We start from the raw sequence: 27,427 nt of genomic DNA on the forward strand, positions 1-27,427 counted from the left end.
AGAAAAAATAAATCATACAAGGTCAGCTGATAAATCTTCACAAAGTAAGCACACCCATATTAACAAGTACCTATGTACTTTTTTAAAAAATTTTTTTCTAGTTGTTGATAGACCTTTTTCTCATTTATTTATATACAGTGCTGAGAATGGAAACCAGTGCCTCACACCTGCCAGGTGAGTGCGCTACCACTGAACCCCAGCCCCAGCCCCTAGGTCCTCTCTTTTAAAAAGCAAATTTGGGTACACAGATATTGGATTGAGGAATATAGCTCAGTGGTAGAATGCTTGCCTAGACTACATAAGGCCCTGGATTCAATTCCTAGCACGGAAACATTAAAAAAAAAAAAAAAAAAAAAAAGCTGAGCATTTTGCCTTAGTCATTTAAAGAATGCCTATTAGAGGTTTGCTTTATCCACACAGTATTTCTGAAGCTGTCTCATCCTTTGTACAGCTGCACAGTATGTCTGTTGCATTGTCCTTTAATGGACGTTTGAGTGTAGGTAATTTTCCTCTAGTGTTGGGGATCAAACCCAGGGCTTTAAGCATGCAAGGCAAGCACTACTATCACTGAACTATACCGCCAGCCTTTTTTTCCCCTTAGTTGTAGATGGACACAATACCTTTGTTTTATTTATTTATTTTTATGTGGTGTTGAGGATCAAATGCAGTGCCTCACACTTGCTAGGCAAGTGCTGTATCATTGAGCTACAACCCTAGCCCCATATTCCTAGCCTTTCTTTCAGTGAACATTTAAGCTGCTATCCATCTTTTGCTATTTACAAACAATTCTACAGCAAATATCCTCAGGTACATTTCTTTGTGCACCTATACAGGTATTTGTATGAGATAGAATCTCTAAAAGTAGAAGGGGTGGATTTAAAATTTTAACTCTTATCACCCTCCAGAAGTTGAATCAATTTATGCTCACACACCAATATGTAGATATCCATTGCCTCCTCCCTGTTTCTATTTCCTTGCTATGATTTGGATATGGTTTAAGTGTGCCCCCTAAAGATTCATAAGTTGGAAGCTTGGTCCTCAGTGTGAAATTATGGGAGGTGCTGAACCTTTAAGAGGTATAGCCTAGCCGGGAGTCCTTAAGTCATTGTGGGTGTGTTTGTGTGTGCTGTCCTCAAAAGGGACTAATGAAGTTCTCTGGGATCTATAGAGAGAATCATGACAATAGCATGCCTGACTCCTGAATCACTCTTTAGCTTCCCATTTGGCAATACCCTTTCTTCCTCTTGTATGCGCTCCTACCACTGCCATTATTCCTAAGGTCCTCATCACAGCCAAGCTGATACTGGTGTCATTCCTCTGAACATCCTAAGCATCTTCAACACTTTTTATTTTTTAAATTTTGCAATGGGGTCTTGCTAAGTTGCCCAGACTAACTGGAATTTACGATCTTCCTGCTTCACCCTCTAGAGTAGCTGGGTTGACAAGTGTGTACCACTGCATCCAGCTGGTTCTGTTTATGTGTTTTGTTTTCTAAGTTGCTTAAATTCAGGATCCAGTAGAGGATCACATATTGTGGTTGTGGTATCTATTTGGTCTTCATGGAGCAAATTTTGGATCTAGCTAACGTGCTGTTTTTCATGACTTTTAGAATAATCCAGTCAGCTGTTCTATGTCTTTCAATTTAGATTTTTCTGTTTCTTTGTGAGTAAAGTCAGGTAAACATACTGGTAGAAATACTACTTAGGTGACATTGTGGTCCTGTTCATTATGTGTTCAGTATATGACATCAAAAACAATGATTCAGCAGGGCACACATGCCTGTAATCTCAGCTACTCAGGATGCTGAAGCACGTGAATCCAAGTTTGAGGCCAACCTAGACAAGGTTGTGAGGCCAGTCTCTATATAAAGTGGGAGCATCTCTGGGTTCAATTCCCAGTACCAAAACCCCAAACAATGATTTAGTTTGCTCATCACTTGATTAGGATGGTGCTTATTAGGTCTTTCCACTGCAAAGGTACTTCTCCCTGTTTTGTTTTGTTTTTTTTTTAGTGATCTATAGAGGCACACTTTTGAAATTGTGTAAAAAAATCTGCCCTCACAGAGTACCCTTACTTCAGCCAACTGTTTAGGCACCAAAGATATTACAGTCCACTGAAAGAGTGTTTTTTTGAATCTTACCATTCCCCCTACAGTTGACAACACTTTTCTGTAAATGAGAACGAAATGCAGAAATTTTAGTCAAATTCATGAATTATTAAAAAAAAAAAAAGTTCTGGTTCAAGTCATAGAAAGGGTGTCCCTAGTCAGAGATTACTTATTAACACCCCAGGTTTTAGTAGAATACTTTCAGTTTTATCTTTATGTTTAAATGTTCAACCCACCTGGAATTTATCTGACATATGAAATTAAGGTAGGTAGTCAACTTTACTTTTTTTTTTTTCCAGATGGCAACCCAGTTTTCTCAGCAACAATGAGTCAACGATTTTTTTCTGTTATTTTCAATGCTACTTTGAATACATACTAAGTCCTTCAATGTATATAGGCCTATAATTTTTCTACCTCATAATTTGCCAATGTTAAAATTGCTTCAGTTGCTATATTTCTACAATATCCTTTAATACTGAGGCCAATCCTCCTCCTTCTTATTTTATTTTTGTAGTTGTATATGGACAATGGGCCTTTATTTTATTAGTTTATTTTTATGTGGTACTGAGGATCGAACCCAGTGCCTCATACACACTAGGCAAGTGTTCTGCCCCGGAGCTATGGCCCAAGCCCCCCAAATCCTCCTATATTAGTCATTTTTTTCAGAATTTTAAGACTTATTTTACATCTTAACATTTCCACACAAATGTTATGCTCAGCTTGATTAATTAGAAAACTTACACTAGTATTTTTATTAGTGGGGGTGTTGTTTATACATTTTTTCAGTAAGAAGACAGGTTTATAAATATCTAAGAACAGGTTTTATCATTTCTTTATTCATGTTTCAGCCTGCAAAGTGTATTTTTAAAAGGTATCTTATGCTTTCAAGAAATCTTTGATCCTAATGGTTCTTTTTCATTTTCCTTTATAATAGATTTCATTTTTCCTCTGAAATTTCTAGTTGTATATTCTTATGTATTAATTTTTCTTATCTTGTATAATTTTCAATCAAATCTTGAGTAGATAACAACAATATCATTCATAAAACCCAAAAAATTAGCCACTTTCCTTCTCATTTTTAGCCCTCTTACTTTTTAATTTTGTTTGCATAAGCTACTATGTCCAGAATAATGATCAATGACAATAGTGAGGTCAGCTTTATCTTCCTCTTGCTGTAAATGAAATGTTTCTAGTATATCACTGAGACATGGCATTTCATTTTATATATTGTCATGTTAAGACAGCATTCCTTAATCTCTACTTTAATAAAGAGATTTTTTTTCCTAATTAGGAGAAATAATTTAACTTAAGAAAAATAATTCATCCAATTAAGTTTATTTAAGTATTCATTTTATGTAAGAAGAATCAGTTGGAATTATTTCTAATTTTCAACATATGAAATAATGCCACAATACATCACTGTACATAAAAAATTGGCTTTAGGTTTTAATTTTTCTAAATTCAGATTTCCTTTGAAAAGACATCTACTCATACTGCAATCAGCAAAACAAAGGGCATGTGTGCTTCATTCACTATGCTGAAGAACACACTTCACTCTTCCAGAGTCTGTCAGCCGTTCCCAGTGTTGGTCTTTGAGCTCACTTCTGCTATCAGGAGCCATGTTTCGTTTTGCCTGGGAATACTGACCTGAGGGAAGTCTGGATGCAAATTCAGGCACTGTGCCTGCATGAAAGGCTGAGTTCTGTCCCAAAGTAGCTCATCATAGAATACCTCAACAGAGGAGTGTAGCCTGCCCTGTGGACTTCTCAATTCCCAAAACTAAGAAAAAAGTAATGGTAAAAATTTATCCTACTTCCTGGTTATAAATATATTATTCTAAGTTAAATAAAATTGTTAAAAACTCATCTATATTCTACCAACTTGCAATCTGATCTCACAGAATTCTTTCTTTGATGAAATGTCTCATATTTGCTAAAGATAATCCCTTGATACCCTATATACCACCCTATTGCTTCCTGGCTTGATACATGCAGGAGCAGCCTGATCAGGTTTCTTGAGGGAAAATAAAAATGTTCCTGCCCCATTAATTAACAGAAAGGGTAGGAAGACAGCCAGAGAAATCAGGAAATGGGCCACTCTTGTACTCCATTTTCCCTGTCCTCTGTCCATTCCCAAGTCCACACATAATCCAGGACAAGTTCAAAAAAGGATAAAGCAGGTATAGTCCAACTGTGGGTCAGTTGCTAGGAGGCACCAGGCCCTAGTGTTCAAATGTATGGGGATGACAGTAGAACCCAAAGGTGTGAATTAATCCAGGATATGTATCCCCAAGAATTCAGAAAGAAAGCAGAAGTTCAGTATGAATAAATTTAGGAACAGGAGGACCAGATTCCTTTTTGGTCAGTTCACTGCAGGAACTGACAGACTAATTCAGATCAAGAACAAAAAGAAATCCAATTGGCAATCTGGCTGTCCTAGAGAGAGAGCTATAGATACTATGCCCCAATAGTTTCTGACAGCAGCTTTTTTTTTTTTTAAATAAAATTAACATAAAAATTCACCATTTTAACTATTATAAAGTATACATTTCAGTGGTTTTTAGTATATTCACAATGTTGTGCAAGACTCTTCTAATTCTAAAAACTTTCATGGACATTTTTTTTTTTTTTTGGTACCGGAAGTCTAACCCTGGGGTAATTTACCATCCCCAGCCCCTTTTAAATTTTAACACAGGGTCTCACTGAGTTGCTTACTGCCTCACCGTGGCTGAGGCTGGCTTTGAACTTGTGATCCTCCTGCCTCAACCTCCTAAACCACTAGGATTACAAGTGTGTGCCATCACACCAGCTTCCATGGATTTATGAACAAAAAACTTCACACCTAGTTAGCAGTCACTCCCATTCCCTCCGTTTCCTCTCCCTGCAGCTCCTGATAACCATTAATCCACTTTCTGTCTATAGATTCCCCTACTTGAGATATTTCATATAAATGAATCATTATGTGGCCTTTTGTGCCTGACTTCTTAGTGCAAGATTTTAAAGATTTATATTGTAGCAAAATATATCAGTACTTCATTCTTGTTTATGGCTGAATAATATTATTTTTTGAACATACAATAGACATCTACTTCTGAATCCCTCAGCAGAGCAAAACCCCATAGCTATACTCAATTTTTGATGGTCATATTGCTGAGAAAATATGGGTGGAGCTGACAATGTCTTCATTATACTGCTCACTGTTTTAATTCTGATGATCTTAGATAAAGTTCTTTGATAATAAATTTCCTGCAATTTAAATGACTAGAGAGTATGACAATCTCACTTTTATATAGTAGGAGCCAACTTAACTGACAAGTTGCACAAAAACATTTGTTAACAAAGCCAGGGAAGTATTGGCCCAAGTACTGGCAGGCACAGGCAGGAAAAGAAACAAATCATTCTGAATAGTGCTGTTCCTGCTTGAGATCCTGTAGAAATTACTAGGCGGCTTTAGAGATACATGAAGCTGAAAAGAAATGTTGCTTATCCCCAGAACTGATCAATTCAGCAAAAATTAAAATCCTTGTGTGGCAGAGTGGATGTATCCTGTTCACTAGTTCTCACGGGAAAGGCCAATCTGCTTGGCCCCACAGATCCATTAAGCAAACTAAGGGTGTAGCCTGTATCCGTGAGATAAGTGTTATGTGCTTTCAAAAGGCCAAAATTTAAGTGTCTGATATGTTTTTTTATGAAATCAACAGGAAAATGATAAAGGCAGCACAATTCTTTGAGGGCAGAGCAGTATCCTGATCAGGTATGACACCTGCTGGCTGACCAAAATGAGAAGTGTCTTCCGTCTTAAAAAAATCAAGTACTTCACATCAAAAAATGCAGAATAAAATAATGAGATGCCATTTTTTTTACTCTCAAATCAATAAGAGACTCCCCACCCCCCATTATAATACTGTGCTGGGGAGGCACTAGAATAAAGGTGGTAAATTGGTGCCACCTTTCTTCAGGGCAATTAGGCTTGCCTATCAAAAATCATTAGCAAGGTTAGGGTATGGCTCAGTGGTAGAGCGCTTGTCAAGCACCTGTGAGGCACTGGATCCCATCCTCTGCACCACATTAAACAAACAAACAAATAAAATAAAGGTTAAAAAAACTTATTACTAGCTCATATTCCCTTTTAGTCAATAATGCAATTGCTAGTTTATCTTAAATGAATTTATCATAAATGCATGCCAAGATTTAGCTACAAATATGTATCATGGAATTGCTTATTTTATGAAGAGAAGACGTAAATCCCATAAAGTAAATGTGAGAACTCAGAAAAGTGATGCTAGGATTTTCGCAGTAGAAATCCTGACAAGTAATCTTTACTTACTTAAGAACAGCAATTTCTTGAACCGTTATAGCCCTTTTATCTTTGGTTCCCATATAAGAGAAGATGTTTGGCTTCACTCTGGTAAAACAGAAACACAACAACCCAAAGTCACATATCTTAAGAAATCATATTTCTCATAATTAAGTTTCAAAATAAGTACATTTAAAATAAACAGAGGAAGAGTAAAATAGGGAGAAACTTCTTACAGTGCTTGATTTACAACACTGTGGTTATTAGTAACTGATACTGTTCAAAGACTTGGCTAGACAGTAAAAAAAAAAAAAAAAAAAAAAAAAAAAAAAAAAGCAAACAGTGCACTTCCATCAATCATAAGCAATTCACCAGATTACATAAAACTGATACCATGTTTAAATTTAGGTAACTTTTCACAGCACACAGATTTGTTGTGGTGCCTACAGCCATTCTATTAAAAACAAAGTAAAACCAAAAAAGCTTTGGCACTTGTCCCAACCTTAAAGACCATAATCTCTGCTACATTTGCACCCTCTGAGAAAACGTGCCTGGATTCCAGGTTCTCCATGTAGTTAGTTTCCAGGAATTGAGAGCTCCCCATTTGGTAAAGCCAATCCCTGCAACCACATCAAACTACGGTTTAAGGGAGAAAGTCAATTTTCATTTCCATCTTATGAATCGATAACTCTCAATATGTGAATTATTTACTTTCAGAATTATCTTCTTGAATTATTGGCACGGGGCTTAAAAAATTTACCTGTTGCCTAAGAAAACTGGTAGGTACATTTATTGTCTACTGATCTATGCTCCTGTTCTTTTTCCATTAGCAAGGAATGAAAACAAAACAAAAAACACATTAGTAATGCTCTGATTTTGTAAAGGAATAAGAACAAAATACCAACCTTAAATATTTGGATAGTACATTAATAGCATCCATGGTATCTTTGTTTTCCTTATACAGAACAAAGTGGCAGTAACTTCCCCTAGATTTTGGCCAAGAATGTTTTCTTGGATCTTAAAAATAAAAAAGTGAATGTTATATATACCATAGTAAAAGTTAAATTAAAAGCTAAAATGTATGTTGTATAAAAAATGACTAGGATCAACAAGCAACCTTTATAAGGCACACACATGGACGAGGCCCACAATTCCTATTAGCACCTGTCTGACAGGGGGCCCAACTGGCTCCACAACACATGCAGTCCAAAGGGAAACAGCAGCTACAATGGAATCTACAAACCTCTTCTAAGAGTGAGGATCAGGTGTTCAAACATATGGTAGCAGGGATGGAAGTTAAGTTTATGACAAATTATCTAAGTAAAATGAATAGATTTTTCCAAAGGTCTTTCCATTACAAAAGTTTAGTTTATATCTACAAATGGTCTAAAAAAAAAATCACCCTGATAAAAGAGAACAGCTAGCATTCAAGACCTGTCACTCCTGAGAAAAGAAAACTCTTTTTTTGTTGTTGTTGTTTTCAGTACTGGGGATTGATCTCGGGAGCACTTAATCTCTAAGCCATATACTCAGTTCTTTTTTTGTATTTTATTTAGAGACAGGGTCTCACTGATTGCTTATTGTTAATATATGCCATATATATTGCTAAATTGCTGAGGCTGGCTTTGAACTCATGATTAGGTCTCAGCCTCCCAAGCAGCTGGGATTACCGGTGTGTACTACCGCACCTGGCAGGAAACTCTTAAAAATTAAGCCATATTAGGTGCTAACTTCTGAGCTAGTGTTACTTCAATTGTTTAACTCTTTGGGGACTGATAAATACCGAATGACCTAGGAGAGCCTCATTTTTAAGATTGTTCTTTTAATTGAATATTTCAATTATATTGTAATCTAGAAATATATATATATTTAAACAATATAAAATTTAGATTTAAGCTGCTTAAAGAGTGTTTTAAATAATTGTTACTTTGGGAAAAACACGAGCCACAGCTGCACTTTGCAGACACTGTACAATATTCATGAGTCTTGTGTGACAGAGCTGTAGTTATTTAAAAAACATATCTAGTTCATTTGACTTCTGTAATTACAAAAAGAAAAACTGAAATAATATTCTGCACAATTAACTAAAAAGAATCCTTTTCTTTTAAGGAATGGTCCTTTGTCTTTGTTCCCCAATTTTTTCACATGAACTCATGGAATCCTTTATCTGCAGAGGCTTATGATGTTCCTCATACTGAGGTTAACTGCATAATTGGCTTTATCAAAGCAAAAACCCTGCTTGATAACAAGTTAGTGATTTCAGCTACAATTAAAAAAGCCATAAACCAATGTAAAGAATCAATAAACCATTTCAGAAAACTGTCATGATAGGTATGCCTAGAAAATTTAACTTTCCTCCTGGATAAGTAAGTCTTTTCTGTCCTGTACAGAAAAGTATTACAACTATCTCTTGATGTGAAGTAGTCACAATTTCCTCGGAAAGTTTTGAGTAGGAATATCATTTGGTTTTCCTTCCAGTTAGTTCACTATCAGTTAAGGAAGGTGATAGCACTTGCAACAAAACCATTGGCATTTCATTTAATCTACATTGAAACACCAACTGCTCTTACCTGCTGCAGTTCTGACCTCTGTCCAAATGCACAGCATAAAGAGCACAAGAGAGCAATGTTTAATTTATAATAATCCTAAAGTAATTTAGAGGTGAACATGCAAATGATCGCATGGTAAGTTTATACTGAGGACTCCTACAGCACCTAATAGTTATGTGATGGGTCAACAGCCATTCAGACATTAACAATGGAATGGGATGGAGGCAAACAGGGAAAAAGGTAGAAAACTCACCTACTACAGCCTCCCTGTCTCGAACTTTTCACAATGGGCATGTTGGTTCATCCTCAAAAGTGCACTATCTATTTAACCCGTGGAAATTAGCAAAAGATTCAAGACTGGGTATCAAATGCTTCTCCCATTTAGAGCTTTGTTTTCTTAAATATGGGAAGACATGCCCAATGCAATAGTTATTGTTTTGCTTTGTGCTTTTTTTTTAATAAGCTGCAGTACACTATAAAGATTTTTTAAATTTGAAAATGTTTAATGATTAGTACAGAAAATATCTCCAGTTTACAGATTAAAAGAGATTTAAGAGATGATTTGAGAGACTTATCCATTGAGTGAAGTTATTTTCTGGAGGGGAGTGGGAGTGGGGACTGGTGATTGAACACAGGGGTGTTTAACTACTGAGCCACATCCCCATACCTTTTTTATAGTTCATTTAGAGACAGCATCTCGCTGAGTTGCTTAGGGCTTCGCTAAGTTGCTGAGGCTGGCTTTGAACTCATGATCCTCTTGCTTCAGCCTCCAGAGCTACTGGGATTACAGGCATGCACTACCGCACCCCTACCTGAGTAAAGTGTTCTGAGTTTGTTTTTATCATTACTTGAAGAAGCTGTGTACATAAGAGGCATTTTTGAGATACTCAGGGAAAAATTAAACATGCACTGGGTATTAGATATTAAGAAATGATTTTAATTTTCCTGGATATGATAATAGTTTGGGTTTTAGCCCTTACTAATAAACACACACTTAAGTATTTATGAGTGGAATGACAAGTTATGTAGAATTTGCTTTAAAGTGCTCCAATAAGGAAAAAAGGAAAAAAAAAAGGGATAGATGAAACAAAAACAAGAGAATGTTAACTATCTCTTTTTATTTTATTTTTACTTATTTATTTATTGGCACATTATAATTATACATAATAGTGGATTTTGTTAGAATGTGGATAATCTTGAAGATGGTTGATGGGAACATATAGTTTCCATACACTACTTCCTCTATGTGTGCATATGTTTGAGAATGCACATTCAATAAAAATTTTAAAAACAAGTATAAGAAAGTAATAAAAGTGTAGCTACATTTTTCTTGAAATACTAACCCTTAAGTATATTCACAATTAAGTATAATGGTAAAAAATAAATTACACCTACAAGATGAAAAACTAAATGCTATTACCCCTTAATGGAAACCATGACAACTAAGTATGAGTATGAATTTGACTCAGAAGCATGCATCCCCTACTAGTAAATCCAAGCAATGAGCATGCATAAAATTACCTCCTCTGACAATAAGAAACATATTTTTTTCAAAGTGCATTCAATATGCAAAATAGTAAAAAACTTCCATTGATTAACTAGGAATATTTTGAATAACAGAAATTGATGAGTTTCAACTTATTTTGGACAATTTGTTTTTTTTTTTTTTAAAGAGAGAGTGAGTGAGAGGAGAGAGAGAGAGAGAGAGAGAGAGAGAGAGAGAGAGAGAGAGAGAGAGAGAGAATTTTTAATATTTATTTATTTATTTTTTAAGTTCTCGGCGGACACAACATCTTTGTTGGTATGTGGTGCTGAGGATCGAACCCGGGCTGCACGCATGCCAGGCAAGCGCGCCACCGCTTGAGCCACATCCCCAGCCCTGGACAATTTGTTTTACTTTATAAAACTCTAACCCCTTAGAATGCTAAGTACATATATTTAGCTTTATAATTTAAATAAATTTAAGGTAACTTTCAAACATTTTTTTTAGATATTCCAATTTATAATGCAAAGAATTCTTAGGCTAGGTAATATACATCTTATTTCCAGAAGGTTACTTCTACCTTCTGAGGGTCTGCCATGGCAGCCCAAGACTAGCAAAAATAGAAACAAGAAAAAGGGGAAACCACGTTCAGAAAGATTCATGTATTGAGCACAAATGTCCCCATGGATAAAGAAGAAAAAAAATGTAGCTTGAGGAAGATGATAGGATGGGGTAGCATGCAGAACATTCTTTCCTTCTTACTCAAGTCCATTCTTACCACTGCACCCTGAATACCAATCTTGCTGCTTCTTCAGAGATCCTACTATATCCATTATTTCATTATACTCTTCCCTGAATTTTTGCCCTCCCTTTCCACTGTCTCTTCTCTTCAGTACTTAAATATACTCAGGACTCTTCCATTTTAAGCATGTTCTCTTCCTTTTCCTTTCTCTTTATAGCTTGTTTGAAAAGCCAGTCTGTATAGATTAGACTGTATATACTGCCTTCCATCTCAATCTGCTGTGTAAACTGGTTTCCAACTTCATCCATCATTCCATTAAACCGCTTTAGTAAAAAGACACCAGTGACTTCCATGTTACTAAAGTTACAGATTTGTTTCACAGTTCCCACCTTATGAGATCTATATGTGCCATTTCACACTGCTAACCATTCTTATTATTGTATTCCTATTCCTATGGATTGTGTAATACCATTCTCTCCCAGAGAGCCTCTTTGTACCTTCCAGGCTCTTCCTCTAAGTTTGTGGATTGCTAGGTCCAAGGATCAATCCTTCCTGAGAACCATTTATTTTTAGAAAGTATAAAAAAAAACTAGTGTATAAATATATCAGAGCAGAACGTCTTTCTTAATCCTAAGTCTTTAAAAACAAGTTTTAGAAACATTTGCAATGTATACTATCTCAAAATGTATATTAAATGTACTTATTTATGAATGTTATAAGTTATATGGTATTTTCAGGAAATAAATGTTTTGGTAGATAACGAAATGTACCCTAACACATAAACACAAAAAAATGCCTGAATTTAAATAGTTCATTATTTTTGGTGTTTGGGATCCGAGAATTAGAAGGTACCACTTCTATGTTTTAGGAAGCACTATTATAGTTGAGAAAAGTTAGGTTAAGAATATTGCAAATTAGATAATGCATAACCCATCAATAATAATTTGTATCGGGGCTTGGTAGTAAATGAGCTTTAAATCATAATAAATTGCAAAGCTTTTTTTTTTTTTAAAAGCTAATACAGTCAAATACAAGGCAAGAAAGCCAAGGAGGACAAGCTGTCATTGGTACTGGGTTCTATTTGTAGGGCCATGAACAACAGTTTCTGGATAACAGCTCTCCCTCCATTCTGAGTGGCATTTACCTTAGGCTACTCTATCAGCTTGTGAATGGGAAAGCTGGACATGGAAAAGGTGAATACAATCTCCCAAGTAACTATCTAGACAAGAGAACAGCCTTCTGTGGGGTAATGGGAGATCAGCACTCAGAAGATAGAAATTTAGTCCATCTGTTTCTTTTCTTTCTTTGAGATAGGCTGGCCTTGAACTTGAGGGCCTCCTGCCATAGCCTCCCAAGAAGCTGGGATTACAGGTATGTGCCACCATACTCAACTCATGCTTCTTTTTAAGGTCAGAAACTCATATTTTACTAATAATGTATATATAAAGGAAGATGGAAATGGGCGATTCATGTCCTACAGTTTAGCATTTCAGCTGGAAAACCTAAAGAAAATTTTGTATTACAAAAATGAAACATGTTTTTGGTATAAACACAGAAATTCTGATTTAGACAGAACCTGAGAGATGTAACACAAGTTACTTAGAGGGAGAGAAACTGTAATGGCCACCTTGGCTTGCAAACTCCCTCCTCTTCTCACAAAATCTAGCATCCCTTATGAAATGAAGATCATTTCTAAGAAGCATTCAGTCAAAAATATGTTTTGCCTTTTCCAATCTGCTTCCTCATGACCACAACAAGCAGAACAAGACCTTGTGTTTCCTCTCAGCTCACAGAGGTAGTGGCTGCCTACCTAAGACCCATTTCCCTAACAGCCTCCTGAACTGCATTCCTTGAAAGAATTAGACCAATGTCCTATGGCATTGTTGTATGTAGTAAATCACCTTCTCCCTTCTTTTTTTTTTTAATATTTATTTTTTAGTTTTAGGTGGACACATATCTTTATTTTATTTTTATGTGGTGCTGAGGATCGAACCCAGTGCCTCACTCATGCTAGGCAAGCTCTCTACCATTTGAGCCACATCCCCAGCCCCATATCTTCTCTCTTCTATTCCTAGAATAGTTACTAGCTATACATCATCCTTGGGAGAATTGAAAAAAAAAAAAATCACTGAAGCTATTTCCTATGGAGCTTATTCTCTTGAGCACCCCTGGCTACTAAGGTACTATTTCTTACATGACCCAGACATTAAAGAAACATATGGTAACCAAGCCATTAGTTTGGGAACTAGAATATAATAAACAACTCTTGCTACAAGCAGCTCTAGAACACATGGTCTTACTTTTTTTTTTATATCAACTCAGAGTGGCCTCTGATCATCACTTTCTCTTCCCTAATTCCTCGATGTTTCTCATTTCTCTACATGATTTTCTTAGGCTTAGTTAACTTTATCTGCTGCCTTTTTTTCCTTTTTTTATAACATTTCATTTCACTAGAAACATGGTTATACACAATTAAGGCTTCATATATTCATAGTAATCTGTTTTAAGTTAAGTTAGAAAATATTGACAGGTCCCTAATGGGTTGATTTTTATACAGTCTTGTGAGTTTTGTTCTAATAAATCTACCTTGAAATAACTGATCACTATTAGGGAATATCACTGGTAGGAGAGAAGGATGAGGAAATAATTTTTTGCTATTGTCATTTTCATTAAAATTTTATCCACTGAGTTGATAGGAAAGAGAAAAAACATTACCTAATTTTTCTTAAGGTTAATGCAAACAGAAAAATTTCTTGGCTATAGGAGATAGATTAGGACATGAATATCAAAGTAACTCACTAACAACAGACCCATTTCAAATAAACAATACACAATGGAAGATAGGTTCAGGTGAAGGGGTCATCTTTCCAAATATCCCATAATTTTTTTGTGTGAGTGAAGAAGATAATCTTAATTGGAAAGCTGAAGCACAAAATGTGCCCTAGAATAGGTGATGAGCATTTCTGTTCATCTGAAATCTGTTTTTCCTCTATTAAGAATACAGAATGAGCAACAGCCCTTCCATTTACTTCTTTAAATTGCTATTCAGCCCACTCTGCTCTTTGGGGAACATATCAAATTTCTAACAATCTCTTGGGCACCATTATAATTTCCACCAATTTTTACTAACTTATTAGACCAAATGCCCTCTACTTGAGAGGCTGCAGGCTGCTCTGGTATTTGAAGTAACAATATTCACCCTCTCTTAAAGGTGTGACATGATCAGTATCTTTCTATGAACAACAGCAAAACAGCCCTTGGCACGAATAAATAAAGTAAGCAAAGAGTAGGGTCTAGAAAGTGGTTCACACACACACTTACTTGCCAAAGCCTTTTTTCCAGCTGCGTGGTAGGCTACAATATATTTCCTCCCTTCTCTATCCTCTGTTTTTGTCTCTAATCCTGGAAACAGAGACTTAATAGCTTGATGGATGATTGTTCTTTTTTCTTTGGTGTCCTCAATAACCTATTAAAAACACAGAGTAACACTACTCCTTTAACAAACATTAAATAAGGAAATAATACAGTGAATTAGTTAAAAACACGGCTCATTAACTATGCAAAATAAGAAAAGGGCCTAAGTACAATTTCAGAAATATTTTAGAGCTCCACATATGGCAAATCATAAGGGCCTGCTGATCACATGTGTCCATCTGCCAGGAACTATCCCCAGCTCTTTACATTCACTGTTTTATTTAATCCCATAATCTCACTATCACACCATCATTACATCTATTTCAAGATAAGGAAAATGAGGCTGAGACCTATTGTGGAATGTGTCCAAAGCTGTATAGTTGGGAGGGCAGAGAGCTGATGTGAAATTAGGCTACTAGACTCTGGGGCCACTGACCAAGGATGCTTCCTATAAGTGTCTTTGCTAGACAAATGCTTTAGGGCCCACAAGTAAATTTGTAGGCAAGTCAGGCCTTTTTGTCCCTTGGACAGTCTAGTCAGTCTACAGCTGCCTCATGCTGAATGTTATTCTATGTGCAATTATTTTATAGTGAGGTTCTAGCACATTGGTTCATAATAAAGAAAATTCTTTATATAAACAAAATGTAAATTTATTGGTTACACAACATTTCAGTTTTTAAGGGCATCTCACACTAAGAAACACATTTTAATTTTACTTAATAGCATAAATGGGTGTACAGTACAGGCCATATTGAAAAAAAAAAAGACTTCACCAAAAAATGCCAACATTTTTTTTTGGTACTGAATACAAAGATATTTTCTATTTTATTTATTTCCATTAAAAAATGCTGATTGTATTCAAACTAAAAAGTTTCTTCTAAGCAAAAATCAATCTGTGAGGTGAATAGAGAGCCTACATCTTGGAAGCAAATCTTTACACTCACACATCAGATTGAGCACTGATCTCTAGGGTATATAAAGAATTCAAAAAGTTAAGCACCAAAAAAACAAATAACCCAGTCAATAAATGGGCCAAGGACCTGAACAGACACTTCTCAGAAGATGACATACAATCAATCAACAAACATATGAAAATGTTCATTATTATTAGCAATTAGAGAAATGCAAAATCAAAACCACTCTAAGATTTCATCTCACTCCAGTCAGAATGGCAACTATTATGAAGACAAACAACAATAAGTGTTAGTGAGGATGTGGGGAAAAAGGAACACTCATACAGTGTTGGTAGGACTGCAAATTGGTGCAGCCAATATGGAAAGCAGTATGGAGATTTCTTGGAAAATTGGGAATGGAACCACCATTTGACCCAGCTATCTCTCTCCTCAGTCTATATCCAAAGGACTTAAAAACAGCATACTACAGAGACACAGCCACATAAATGTTTATAGCAGCACAATTCACAATAGCTAAACTGTGGAACCAACCTAGATGCCCTTCAATAGATGAATGGATTAAAAAAAGTGGCATATATACACAATGGAATATTACTCAGCAATAAAAGAGAATAAAATCATGCCATTTACAGGTAAATGGATGGAGTTAGATAACGCTAAGTTTAGCCAATCTCAAAAAACCAAATGCCGAATGTTTTCTCTGATATAAGGAGGTTGATTCATAATGGGGTAGGGAGTGGGAGCATGGGAGGAATAGACAAACTCTGAATAGGGCAGAAGGATGGGAGGGAAGGGAGGGGGCATGGGTTAGAAATGATGGTGGAATGTGAAGGACATTATTATCCAAAGTACACGTATGAAGACATGAATTGGTGTGAATATACTTTGAATACAACCAGAGATATGAAAAAATTGTGCTCTGTATGTGTAATAAAAATTGTAATGCATTTCACTGTCATATATAAATATAAAAAATTAATTTAAAAAATGGTGATTGTAAAGCAGGGCTTGGTGGAGCACGCCTATAATCCTAATGGCTCGGGAGGCTGAGGCTGAGATAGGAGGATCATGAGTTCAAAACCAGCCTCAGCAACAGTGGAGCACTAAAGCAACTCAGTGAGACCCTGTCTCTAAATAAAATACAAAATAGGGCTGGGGACGTGGCTTAGTGGTATAGAGTCCTTGAGTTCAATCCCTGGTATCCCCCCACAAAAAAATGTTGATCTCCAGACATACTAACTTGATTTCATGACCAGCTGATCATCTGCAATCTATAAGACAAAAAGACTACAACTGCTACTGACTAAACTTGACAATGCTTTACAAAAAACAAACTGGTTGGGCTCAGTAGCACATGCCTGTAATTTCAGCTACTTGAGAGGTCGAAGCAGGAAGATTGTGAATTCAAGAGCAGTGTGGGCAACTTAGCATGATGAAAATAAAAGATAAAATGTCTCAAATAAAAAAAAGTGCTCAGAACGTAGTTCTGTGGTAGAATGGTTGCCTAGTATGCATGAGGGCCTGGGTTCAATCTCTAGTACTGCAAACAACAACAGTCTAATTATAGATCAATGAGTTTTCATATCAATAAGTGAGTCTAGATCTGAAACTCTAATAGCAATAAGTTGGAATCATAGTTTGTGTTTGTGAATTCATATTTAGACCTCAAAAATTCAGTCTTTCCTCTTCATTTTAGTTGGATTTTTTAAAATACATTTTTTGTAGTTGTAGATGGACAGAATGCCTTTATTTTATTTGTTTATTTTTATGTGGTTCTGAGGATTGGACTCAGTGCCCTACGCATGGTAGGCAAGCACTCTGCCACTGAGCTACAGCCCTAGCCTGGATTTCTTTTTTTTTTGTTCTGGGAGCTGAACCCAGGGTGCTTTCACATCCCTAGCCCTCCACCTCCCCCGTTTTTTTTTGGTTTTGTTTGTTTTTTTTGGTGCTGGGTATTGAACTCAGGGGCACTCAAACACTGAGCCACATCCTCAGCACTACTTTGTATTTTATTTAGAAACAGGGTCTGAGTTGCTTAGCGCCTCGCTTTTGCTGAGGCTGGCTTTGAACTTGCAATCCTCCTGCCTCAGCCCCCCAAGCAGCGGGGATTACAGGCGTTCGCTATGGCACCTGGCTTTCATTTTCATTTTAGAGATGAGAAAACTTGCCTAAAATTTATGCCCTTTAAAAGTTAAAATTTAGTAGACTGCAAAAACATAGTTTTTTAAATAAGAATTAATTTTATCATATGTGCAGAAAAATGACTATTATGAAGCTGATACACCACTGTATTATACAAGTAAGGGAAACGTGGAATATCCTCCTGGATTGTTCTTAAAACCTATTCTAGGGCTGGGGATGCCACTCAACATAGAGTGCTAGCAAATATGAGGCCCTTGATTCCCAGAAACATAAAAACTAAAAACCTGTTCCTAGGAATTCTACGTGGGATTGCCAAGGATGTTGTCTATGGGTAAATTCAGTAATTGGAAATCCCGAAGTTATAATATCACAAACTCTTCGGAATTTTGGTGGGGAGGGACAGGAAAGGTGAGTGTTGGAATTAGATTATGACATGTGAAAAGTTGCAGCAAACTCTTACTAATCGGAAGTGATGGGAGGGAGAATTTCAAACACTCCATATCCAGCAGGTCAATAAAGGGAAAAAAGAAAGGAGAGCATCTCTATAATTTTAAAAATATTGATTATATAATGAAATAATATTTTGAATATAATAGGGTAAATTAAATATACCCTTACAGTAAAAACTTCACTTTTTCTTACTTTAAAAAAAGATGTGGCAACTCGGAAAATTTTAAATTAAAAATATGGGGACTGGGATTATAGCTTAGTGGTAGAGCATGTGAGGTCCTGGCTTTGATCTCCAGTACCACAAAACAACAAAACAAACCAAAAAACTGGCATCATGATTCCACCGGATAGCACTAACTTAGGAGAATAAAATTTCCATAAGAAAAAAATGCTTTTAAAATGGCATTTACTGGGCTGGGAATGTGGCTCATTGGTAGAGCTCTTACCTCACATGTGCGAGACTCTGGATTCGATGCTCAGCACCATATAAAAAAAAAATAAATGAATGAAATAGAGGTGTTGTGTCTAACTAAAAATAAATAAATAAAATAAAATAAAATGGCATTTACTATTCTATTTAGTAGCTGAACTTTCTTTTTCTCAAATAGCAGAAGCAGACACGGGCTGAAGAAAGTGTGCCCTTACCTCTTTCACCCAGTTACTCCCTCCCCATTTGGAGACCAAGAAGCTGCTGAAGCTAGAGCCACCACAGGGGTGGGTGAGAAGCCCTGTTGCAGCAATATAGCTGTCATTTTCTGGTTCTAAGTAACAGATTTCTTTGTGATTTGTGTTCATATTTTTTTTTAACAAAAAGATAACTTTTTTTTTTTGCTATAGTTTATAGCATAATTTAACCCTGAAAAACTATTTATTAGTATAAATGCCCTTTTACATCAAACAGGGCAAGGTCACCCATTTTTAAACATTGTATTGTTTTTCAATTGATGCTTATTAATATCTACCTCAAATATTGAAGCAACCAAAAACCCTTATAACCTTTGCAAGTGATTCTGTACTACTTACCTCAATGGCAACACTGGTTTCCTTATTTTTAAAAAGCTGGAGCTCTTCCAGTTGCTGCTTTTCTTCAGCTGTCAAAACTGTAAATACATCTTCTGAAGGATCCTATAAAAGAATCACAGAATTCACAATGAATCATAACAGAATTCAAAGATACGATATCTACGATCTCTAGCAAATTCTATTTTAGTATAGAAGGTGACTGTTGCTAGAGAACTACATCTACCTCCTCATCCACCGGAACAGACAAGTCATCCAAATGGCTGATCTGTCCATCTTTTCCGATTTCATGAACAACAAAGTCGGAGTATCTGATAAAAGATAACACAAATTTTCAAAGATTTAACATTTTAGTTCTTACAATTTTAGAATAAATTTTATAAACAGAAGTCTTACTATTGTGTAAAAGGGATTAAAAAAAAAAAACCTTCAGGGGCTGGAGTTGTGGCTTAGTGGTAGAGTGCGGCCTAACATGTGAGGCACTAGATTCAATCTGCGGCACCACATGAAAATGAACAAATAAAATAATGGTATTGTGTCTACCTACAACTACAAAACAAAAACAAAAAACAAAACTTTAGTGTAAAGTTATAGGAACTTTTGAAATTTGGGGGAGTTTTTTTTTTTTTTGTAGTCTGGGAATTAAATTCAGGGGGGGCTTTGCCTCTAAGTTATACCCCTAATCTTTTTAAATTTTGAGACACAGTCTCAATAAATTGTCTGGGCTGGCCTCAAACTTATGATCCTCCTGCTTCAGCATTGAGTTGCTGGGATACTGAATGTTAAATCACATCGTGCCTTACGTTTTATCAGAAGCTTCTAGAATATTCTTCCAGAGCAAAATACTGAGAAATGTATAAACAAAAGCTTATTAATGTTAACCTGTGATTTTACAGACAGATCATACTTAACCGCATGATAAAATAAAATGAATGGTTAATTAAATCAGAAGTCAGTAAGTCACCTGGGCAGTGGCACATGCCTGTAAGGCTGAGGCAGGAGGATTTCGAATTCCAAGCTTGCCTCAGCAACTTAGCATAGCCCTAAGCAACTCAGCGAGACCCTGTCTCTAAAATACAAAAAAGGGGTGGGGATGTGGCTCAGTGGTTAAGCACCCCTGGGTTCAACCCAGGACCCTACCCCAAAAAGTAAAAGTCAATAAGTTTACTGGTAAGCCACCCAACATTATCTCTTATGTTAAATATCTTACATCTATTATTTATGATCCTCTCAACAACTCCATGGTATCATGATCTGTTTTTTGGAGGATATTGAGGTTAGAGGAGTTAAGTATCTATTAAATGGCTGAAGTAGATTCACAACCAGATCCATCTGCTTCCAAAGACTGCTTTCTTTCTTTCTTTCTTTGTTATATTTATTTTTTAGCTTTAGGTAGACACAATATCTTTATTTTATTTTTATGTGGTGCTGAGGATCGAACCCAGTGCCTCATGCATGCCAGGCGAGCGCCCTAACTGAGCCATATCCCCAGCCCCAAGACTGCCTTCTTTCTATTCAGGTGAAAGTGTTTTAAGATTATAAATCAAATTCAAGGGAAAACATGAAATCTTTTAAAACAATTTAACAAAGTGAACAGCATCTATCCACTGATTAAAAGTGCATATCACTGGGGGAATTACTTATCTTTATTCCAAGAATTCTGGGAAGGATCTGCCTTTGACAAGAATACACCAAGATTTCTATTTAAATATTAATATTTTAAATATTAGAAAATTCAAGACTATTTACTCATTTAGGAAGCTCTCCTTCATTCTATTTTTTTTTAAAAGAGAGAGTGAGAGAGGAGAGAGGAGAAAGAATTTTTAATATTTATTTATTTATTTTTTTTAGTTCTCGGCAGACACAACATCCTTGTTGGTATGTGGTGCTGAGGATCGAACCCAGGCCGCACGCATGCCAGGCGAGTGCGCTACCGCTTGAGCCACATCTCCAGCCCCCATTCTATTCTTTTTTTGACCATAAGCATAAATAATCTTTGGGGTCAGAAAGCTAAATGGAAGATCATATATATTATTCACTTCTTTCTAAAGAAATAAATTAAAAATAACTATACATAAACTAACCATACCTTTCTTTTAAAATTCCCGAGAATCCTTGATGAGAACTTACAAACTTAGTGATGCCTACATCAAGTTCAGTAAGTCCATGTTTCATCATGTCTGCAAAACTCTCTGCTTCCTCTTCCTCCTCCCCCTCCTCTGAAAGGCCATCTTCCTCCTCTTCTTCCTCTTCCTCCAACTGATCATCAGAAGTCATTTTGCCTCTCTTGGCACTTACAGGTTCTGGTGGCCCAGGCACATTTTCTCTATTGGGTAAGCAGTCATTCTGCAGCCCATCTGGTCTTTTGGTCAGACAGCATTCAGAGACCTTCTGTTTTTTTATCTCTTCAGCTGGGGCCGCACTGTCATCATCTTCCATAGAAAGGCACCCACGTTTCAGAGACATGCCAGTCATTTCTGTCATTTCCATCTTTAAGGCTCCAAGAAAACATTTAAGAGAACCTTTCAGGAAGGAGAAAAGAGTAGAAATTAACAATCACCTAGAAAATTATTTCAGCATATAGGTAGTCAACTTTGTTCACAAGATCTAAAAACTCATTTATTAAAATAATTTTTCTTGATGTTGGCACATATTTTTGGAGAATTAGAAAACAAGCACATTACTTCTATGCAGAGTCTGACTGTGTGCATCAAAAACCTTAAAAATATATATGTGATCCAGAAAAATATATGTATATTTTTTGGCAGTACTAGGAATTGAATGCAGGGCCTCACACATGCCAGGCAAACATTCAATCACTGTGCTACAGTCCCACCTTTTTTATTTTTTACTTTGAGACAGTTTTCTAGGCTAGTTTTGCTCCCTGCCTCAGCCTCCTAAGTAGCAAGGATCAAGTGTATACCACAATGCCTGAACTAAAACAGTTCTTTGCAAAATTTATCTTTTTAAAATATATTGTTTTAGTTATTGATGGACCTTTTTTAAAAAAATATTTATTTGTTAATGGACCTTTATTTTTGTTATTTATTTGTATGTGGTGCTGGGAATTGAACTCAGTGCCTCACACATACTTAGGCAAACACTCTATTGCTGAGCTATAACCTCAACCCCTGAAGGATTTATCTTAAAATAATTAAGAAAGTGCTTAAAGTTTTAGCCATACAGATTCTCATTTCAGTGCTTTTATATTAACAAAAAATGAAGAACAGTGAAGCCTGGGTACATAAATTAAACAATAAGTTAACAACTGACTAGAAACTGGGGAAGGTGATTACTCCTGGGACAGAATCTAGTTAGATGGGGACAATAGTGTGAAACTTGCTGCTTTTACTGAATATCACTGTGGCATTTTGTTTCAATTGTTTCAAACACATATATTATCCTTTCAAAAACTGATGAAATAGTGTATTTAAAACAGTATAAAAATGCATTTATTGATGAAAGCATATTCATGCCATACCACATTTAATAATAAGGGAAATGGGCTACAGTTGTATAAATGGGCAAAGAGTTTTATTTTACAAGATAAAAAGAGCTCTAGATATCAATCGGAAAATAATGTGAACATATTAACACTATTGAACTGTACACTTAAGAATGGTAAAGGTGTGGGAGTCAGCAGGGTGGTGCATGCCTGTAATCCCAGCAGCTTAGGAGGCTGAGACAGGAGGATCACGAGTTCAAAGACAGTCTAAGCAAATGTGAGACGCTAGGCAATTCAGTGAGACCCTGTCTAATAAAATACAAAATTGGGCTGGGGATGTGGCTCAGTGGTTGAATGCCCCTGAGTTCAATCCCTAGTACCTCCTCCCAAAAAGTATATAGCATCAATGATTATAAATCATTTAATATCTGTTTTGCTAAATTCAATTATGGTCCTAGAAACTGAGAACATATTTTCTAGAACAGTTGTGCAAACTTCTGGATTAGAAGAACTCAAATGAATGTCATTTTCATAAGCAGAAACTATTATAAATAAAAAAAACTAAAATGGGATAAATTTTTAAATTAGGGGGGAGTCATGGAGGAGAGAGGTGATCTTGTGAACATGGAAGAGACCCAAAAGAATTCAACCAGAAATACTGAACCCTGACTCTACCAAGGTAAAAGGCCTAAGGAAATCAATTAGCTGCACTCAGGAAAAATCCCAAGATTTTCAACCTTGCAGATGTAAAGTGATTGGCTTAAAAAACAAAGAGGGGGGCTTTATAATATTCCCCCCTTAGGGGATTAAATCCTGGGTCTATGGCAAGCTCTCTACACTGAGCTATATCCCCAGTTCTTTTTATTTTTTATTTTGGAATAAGTTCTTATCAAGTTGCCCAGGCTGGTCTTGAAGTTCCGATCCTGTCTCTCACCCACAAGTAGCAGGGATTATAGGGGTATGCCACCATATGTGGCATAATAATATCTTAAACTCTCAATAAAATCTCTACAGACCAGAAGACTGATATTACAACCAGGAAGATGCTGATCCACTGACACTTTCCCATGAACTTAAAGTTTTCTACATTTTTTTAGTTTTTCAGAAAATTCTAAAATGGAGGCTGGGAGTGTGGCTTAGCGGTAGAGTGAATGAGGCCCAGGGTTTGATCCTCAGCACCACATGAAAATAAAGGCATTGTGTTGTGTCCATCTACATTTAAAAAATAAATATTAAAAAAAAAGAAAATTCGAAAATGTTTCTCTTTGTACTGTAAATGAGCCAAATGAGAATGTAAGTATTGCAATTTTGTGGGTACAGTGGTACATAACTGTAATACCAGCAGCTGGGGGGGGGGCTGAAGCAGAGGATCACAAGTTTGAGGCCAGCCTCAGCAACTTAGCAAGGCCCCAAGCAATTTAGTAAGACCCTGTCTTTAAATGAAAAATAAAAATGGCTTGGGATGTTGCTTAGTGGTAAAGTGCCTCTGGGTTCAATCTCCAGTAACCCCCTCCCACCAAATATAAGTATTATAATTTTACCAGTATTTTAATTTTAAAAATCCATCCAAATATTAGATTCACCAATTAAATTTTCAACATCTTCTACATCAAAAATCAAGTTCAGGGCTAGGATTGTGGATCAGTGGTAGAGTGCTCTCCTAGCACCTGCAGGGCCCTGGGTTCGATCCTCAGCACCACATAAAAAAATAAATAAAATAAAGGTATTGTGTCCAACTACAACTAAAAAATAAATATTTGAAAAAAAATCAAGTTCAGCATTTTCCAATTTTTAATACAACACTGACAAAAGTCCCTTAACATTATTTCTTCCAAAGTGAACATCTGAAAAAGAGTTATACAAGTCTGAATCCTATTTCAAAATCCTCACAACTTCCATTTTTTAAATGCACCTATCCTCTATCCCCTGCAAATTGTCTTTCTAGATTTTACAAGGAGGAACACTTTAAGACAGTGCATATACTACATCTTAATATGCAAAATTGTTAAGTCTACCAAAAGTATTTATTCTACTGATAATTTATTGAGTACATTCTAATGTATAGGATGTACTATGGTAGACACTTGAGAAAAAAAAAAAAATTTCCTGCCCTTGACGAACTTACATTCTATTTGAGGTCATTAAATTACAAAATAAAAATTAATCTCAGAACAAACAAGCCACATGGCTGGGGTTATAGCTCAGTGGTAGAGCACTTGCCTTGCATGTGTGAAGTACTGGGTTCGATTCTCAGCACTGCATATAAATAAATAAAAAAGGTCAACCAACAACTAAAAAAATTTTTTTAAAAAGAATAAACAAGTCACAAATTAAAAAAAAAAAAAGCAGAGCATAGGGGCAGAGACTAAAAGGGGTGGTCTTTGGTGAAGTCTAAGAGGGTGAACTTTGGGTAAAGGATTTGAAAGAAAGAGTAAACATGAAAAGATTTTTGTGAGGGTTTTAGGCAGCTGAGTCAATATCTGTTAAGGACCTGAGGCAGGAGCAAACTTAGGTACAGGAAATATAAGCAGGACTGTTAGTTCTTTCCTCCTTGGGGGAAAAGCTGAGTTTCATTAATACCATATAGTCCCATCATTTAAAAAAAGATGTGTTCAGGCTTGATTGGTTGCAAGGGTCAGTAACATCAGACACTTGGGAGGCTAAGGCAGGAGGATGGCACATTTAAAGCCCCCCTGGGTAACTTAGGGAGATCCTGTCTCAAAATAAAATTTAAAAACAGGACTAGGGATGTAGCTCAATGGTAGAGTACAAGGCTCTGGGGTTCAATCCCCAGAACTGGAAAAATGTTTAAAAAGCCAATCCCAAAAAACCAAGGGCCACATGTTTTCTTTGATATGCAGATGGTATTTCATAATGGAAGGGGGGGAACTAGGGAAGAATAGTTACTTTAGATTAAGGAGAGGGGAGTGAAGAAAGGGGAGAGAGTATGGGAGTAGGAAGGATAATAGAATGAATCAGACATTATTACCCTATGTACATATATAACTATATGACCGGTGGGATTCTACAATCATGTACAACCAGAAGAATGAGAAATTATACTCCATTTATATATGATGTATCAAAGTGTATTCTACTGTCATGTATAACTAATTAAAACAAATAAAAGTTTGTTTAAAAAGACTTGTTCAAAAATTAATTAATTCAGGGGCTGGGATTATGGCTCAGTGGTAGAGAGCTCACCTAGCAAGCCTGAGGCACTGGGTTCGGTCCTCAGCACCACATAAAGAAAAATAAATAATGGGCTGGGGATGTGGCTCAAGCGGTAGCGCGCTCGCCTGGCGTGCGTGCGCCTGGGTTCGATCCTCAGCACCACATACCAACAAAGATGTTGTGTCCGCCGAGAACTAAAAAATAAATATTAAAAATTCTCTCTCTCTCTCCTCTCTCACTCTCTCTTTTAAAAATAAATAAATAAATAAATAAATAAATAAGGGCATTGTGTCCATCTAAAACTGAAAGAATTCTTTTTAAAAATTAACTAATTCAGGGCTGGAGTTGTAGCTCAGTGGTAGAGTACTCGCCTAGCATGCTTGAGGCACTGGGTTCGATCCTCAGCATCACATAAACGTAAAATAAAGATATTGTGTCCACCTAAAACTAAAAAATAAATATTTTTAAAAAATTAACTAATTCAGACGTTTGACTATTTTCTAATGACTGAACATGAATGACCACCCATCCCTTTTCTATACTGGTGTTCAGTGCGATTTTTTGAGAGATCCCTCAATAGTCAAGACACTCCCCCCGCCCCCCCCCCCCCCGCCTCCCCGCAGTGGGGCATACAATTTCACACACGAATACAGAGGATCTCAGTAACCCTGTGTTTTGGGAATGGAAAAAAAAAAAAGTGGCCAGATATTTGAAAAACTAAGCTCCCTCCAGCCCTTCTTTTTGGCAATGACGATGTACTTTTGAACCCCTCAGTGCAGGACTGGCGGTAAGGACTCTGGGCTAAGTTTCAGTCTGCATGACAGCACTTCCCTCCACTCACTGAACAGACGCTGAGCAGGGGGCTGGAGAAAACACTCCTAACCCGATCCTGCTCGGGAAATGCAGACAGATCGAGTAATCCCCGAATGCCCGCCCGGCATTTAGCGGGCTTAAAACCACGCTGAGGTGTGAATACAGGGACGAAAGCACGTGGGCTGGACCTGTAGAAGCTTGGCCAGGCGATGTGAGGAGCTGTGCTGGCTTTCGCAAAGAGGCCGGTTTTCCCATCGGAGGAAGAACTGTTTAGGGAGTGTTCTGGGCAAGGCAAAGAAAGGGGAGGAGTGGGAAGAGGACCCTCAGGCTAACTGAGCTGCGGCGCCCAGACGACTGGCGGGGCCGCTGGGAGCAAGAGGCCGGCGGTCGGGAGCAGCGCCCGTGGGCCCGAGCGCAGAACCCGCTGGGCTCCAGCCGCGCTCCCGCGAGCTCGCCCTTTAATGCAGGCGTTGCGAGCTGAGAACACGGCGGGCCGCCTTCTCAGCCCGCACTGCCTCTCCAGGCGAGGTCGTGGTGCCGGGCCGAGGGCTGGCCGCTGAGCCCAGGCGGGAAGGCCGCGCACTTACCCGGAGCCTGGGAGCGCGGGCGCGGTGCGGGCCGAGAGGAGACGAGGCCGGCGCTCCTCTTCGGGCGCAGGAGGGCGGCGGCTGCGAGGGTCACTCGGAGAAGGCAGTGGCAAGGGCAGATCAGCATGTGCAGCAAGGTCCGCGCCGGGTAGGAGGCGCGCGGGAGGACTCACCAGAGGCCGGGCTCGCACACCCGCGGCGCAGCGTCGCTCCGCGGCCCGCCGGCCCCTCCCCCAGGTTGGAGCCCGAGCCCTGCCCCGCCCAGAGGCCCCGCCCACCCGGAGCTGGCGG

The 27,427-nt window shown here is 37.3% G+C and overlaps 1 protein-coding gene across 2 annotated transcripts in view; it reads right to left on the minus strand.

Moving 5' to 3' along the window:
• Positions 1–27,378, minus strand: part of Pus7 (pseudouridine synthase 7) — a 47,605-nt gene extending 20,227 nt beyond the window's left edge. Inside the window, exons 1-8 of one of the 2 annotated variants that reach the window (XM_078040227.1) lie at positions 27,137–27,378; positions 21,207–21,639; positions 19,344–19,428; positions 19,121–19,222; positions 14,499–14,643; positions 8,974–8,991; positions 7,309–7,420; positions 6,434–6,511 (exon numbers count right to left, since the gene is read on the minus strand). In XM_078040227.1, coding sequence (XP_077896353.1) covers positions 6,434–6,511; positions 7,309–7,420; positions 8,974–8,991; positions 14,499–14,643; positions 19,121–19,222; positions 19,344–19,428; positions 21,207–21,639; positions 27,137–27,263 — 1,100 coding nt within the window. In that variant the 5' untranslated portion in view covers positions 27,264–27,378. The remainder of the gene's footprint in view (positions 1–6,433; positions 6,512–7,308; positions 7,421–8,973; positions 8,992–14,498; positions 14,644–19,120; positions 19,223–19,343; positions 19,429–21,206; positions 21,640–27,136) is intronic. The other variant, XM_078040228.1, reaches the window with a different exon arrangement.
• Between the last annotated feature and the right edge of the window lie 49 nt (positions 27,379–27,427).

This window comes from Ictidomys tridecemlineatus, chromosome 2 (assembly GCF_052094955.1).
Source record: "Ictidomys tridecemlineatus isolate mIctTri1 chromosome 2, mIctTri1.hap1, whole genome shotgun sequence".
Taxonomy (NCBI): Eukaryota; Metazoa; Chordata; class Mammalia; order Rodentia; family Sciuridae; genus Ictidomys; species Ictidomys tridecemlineatus.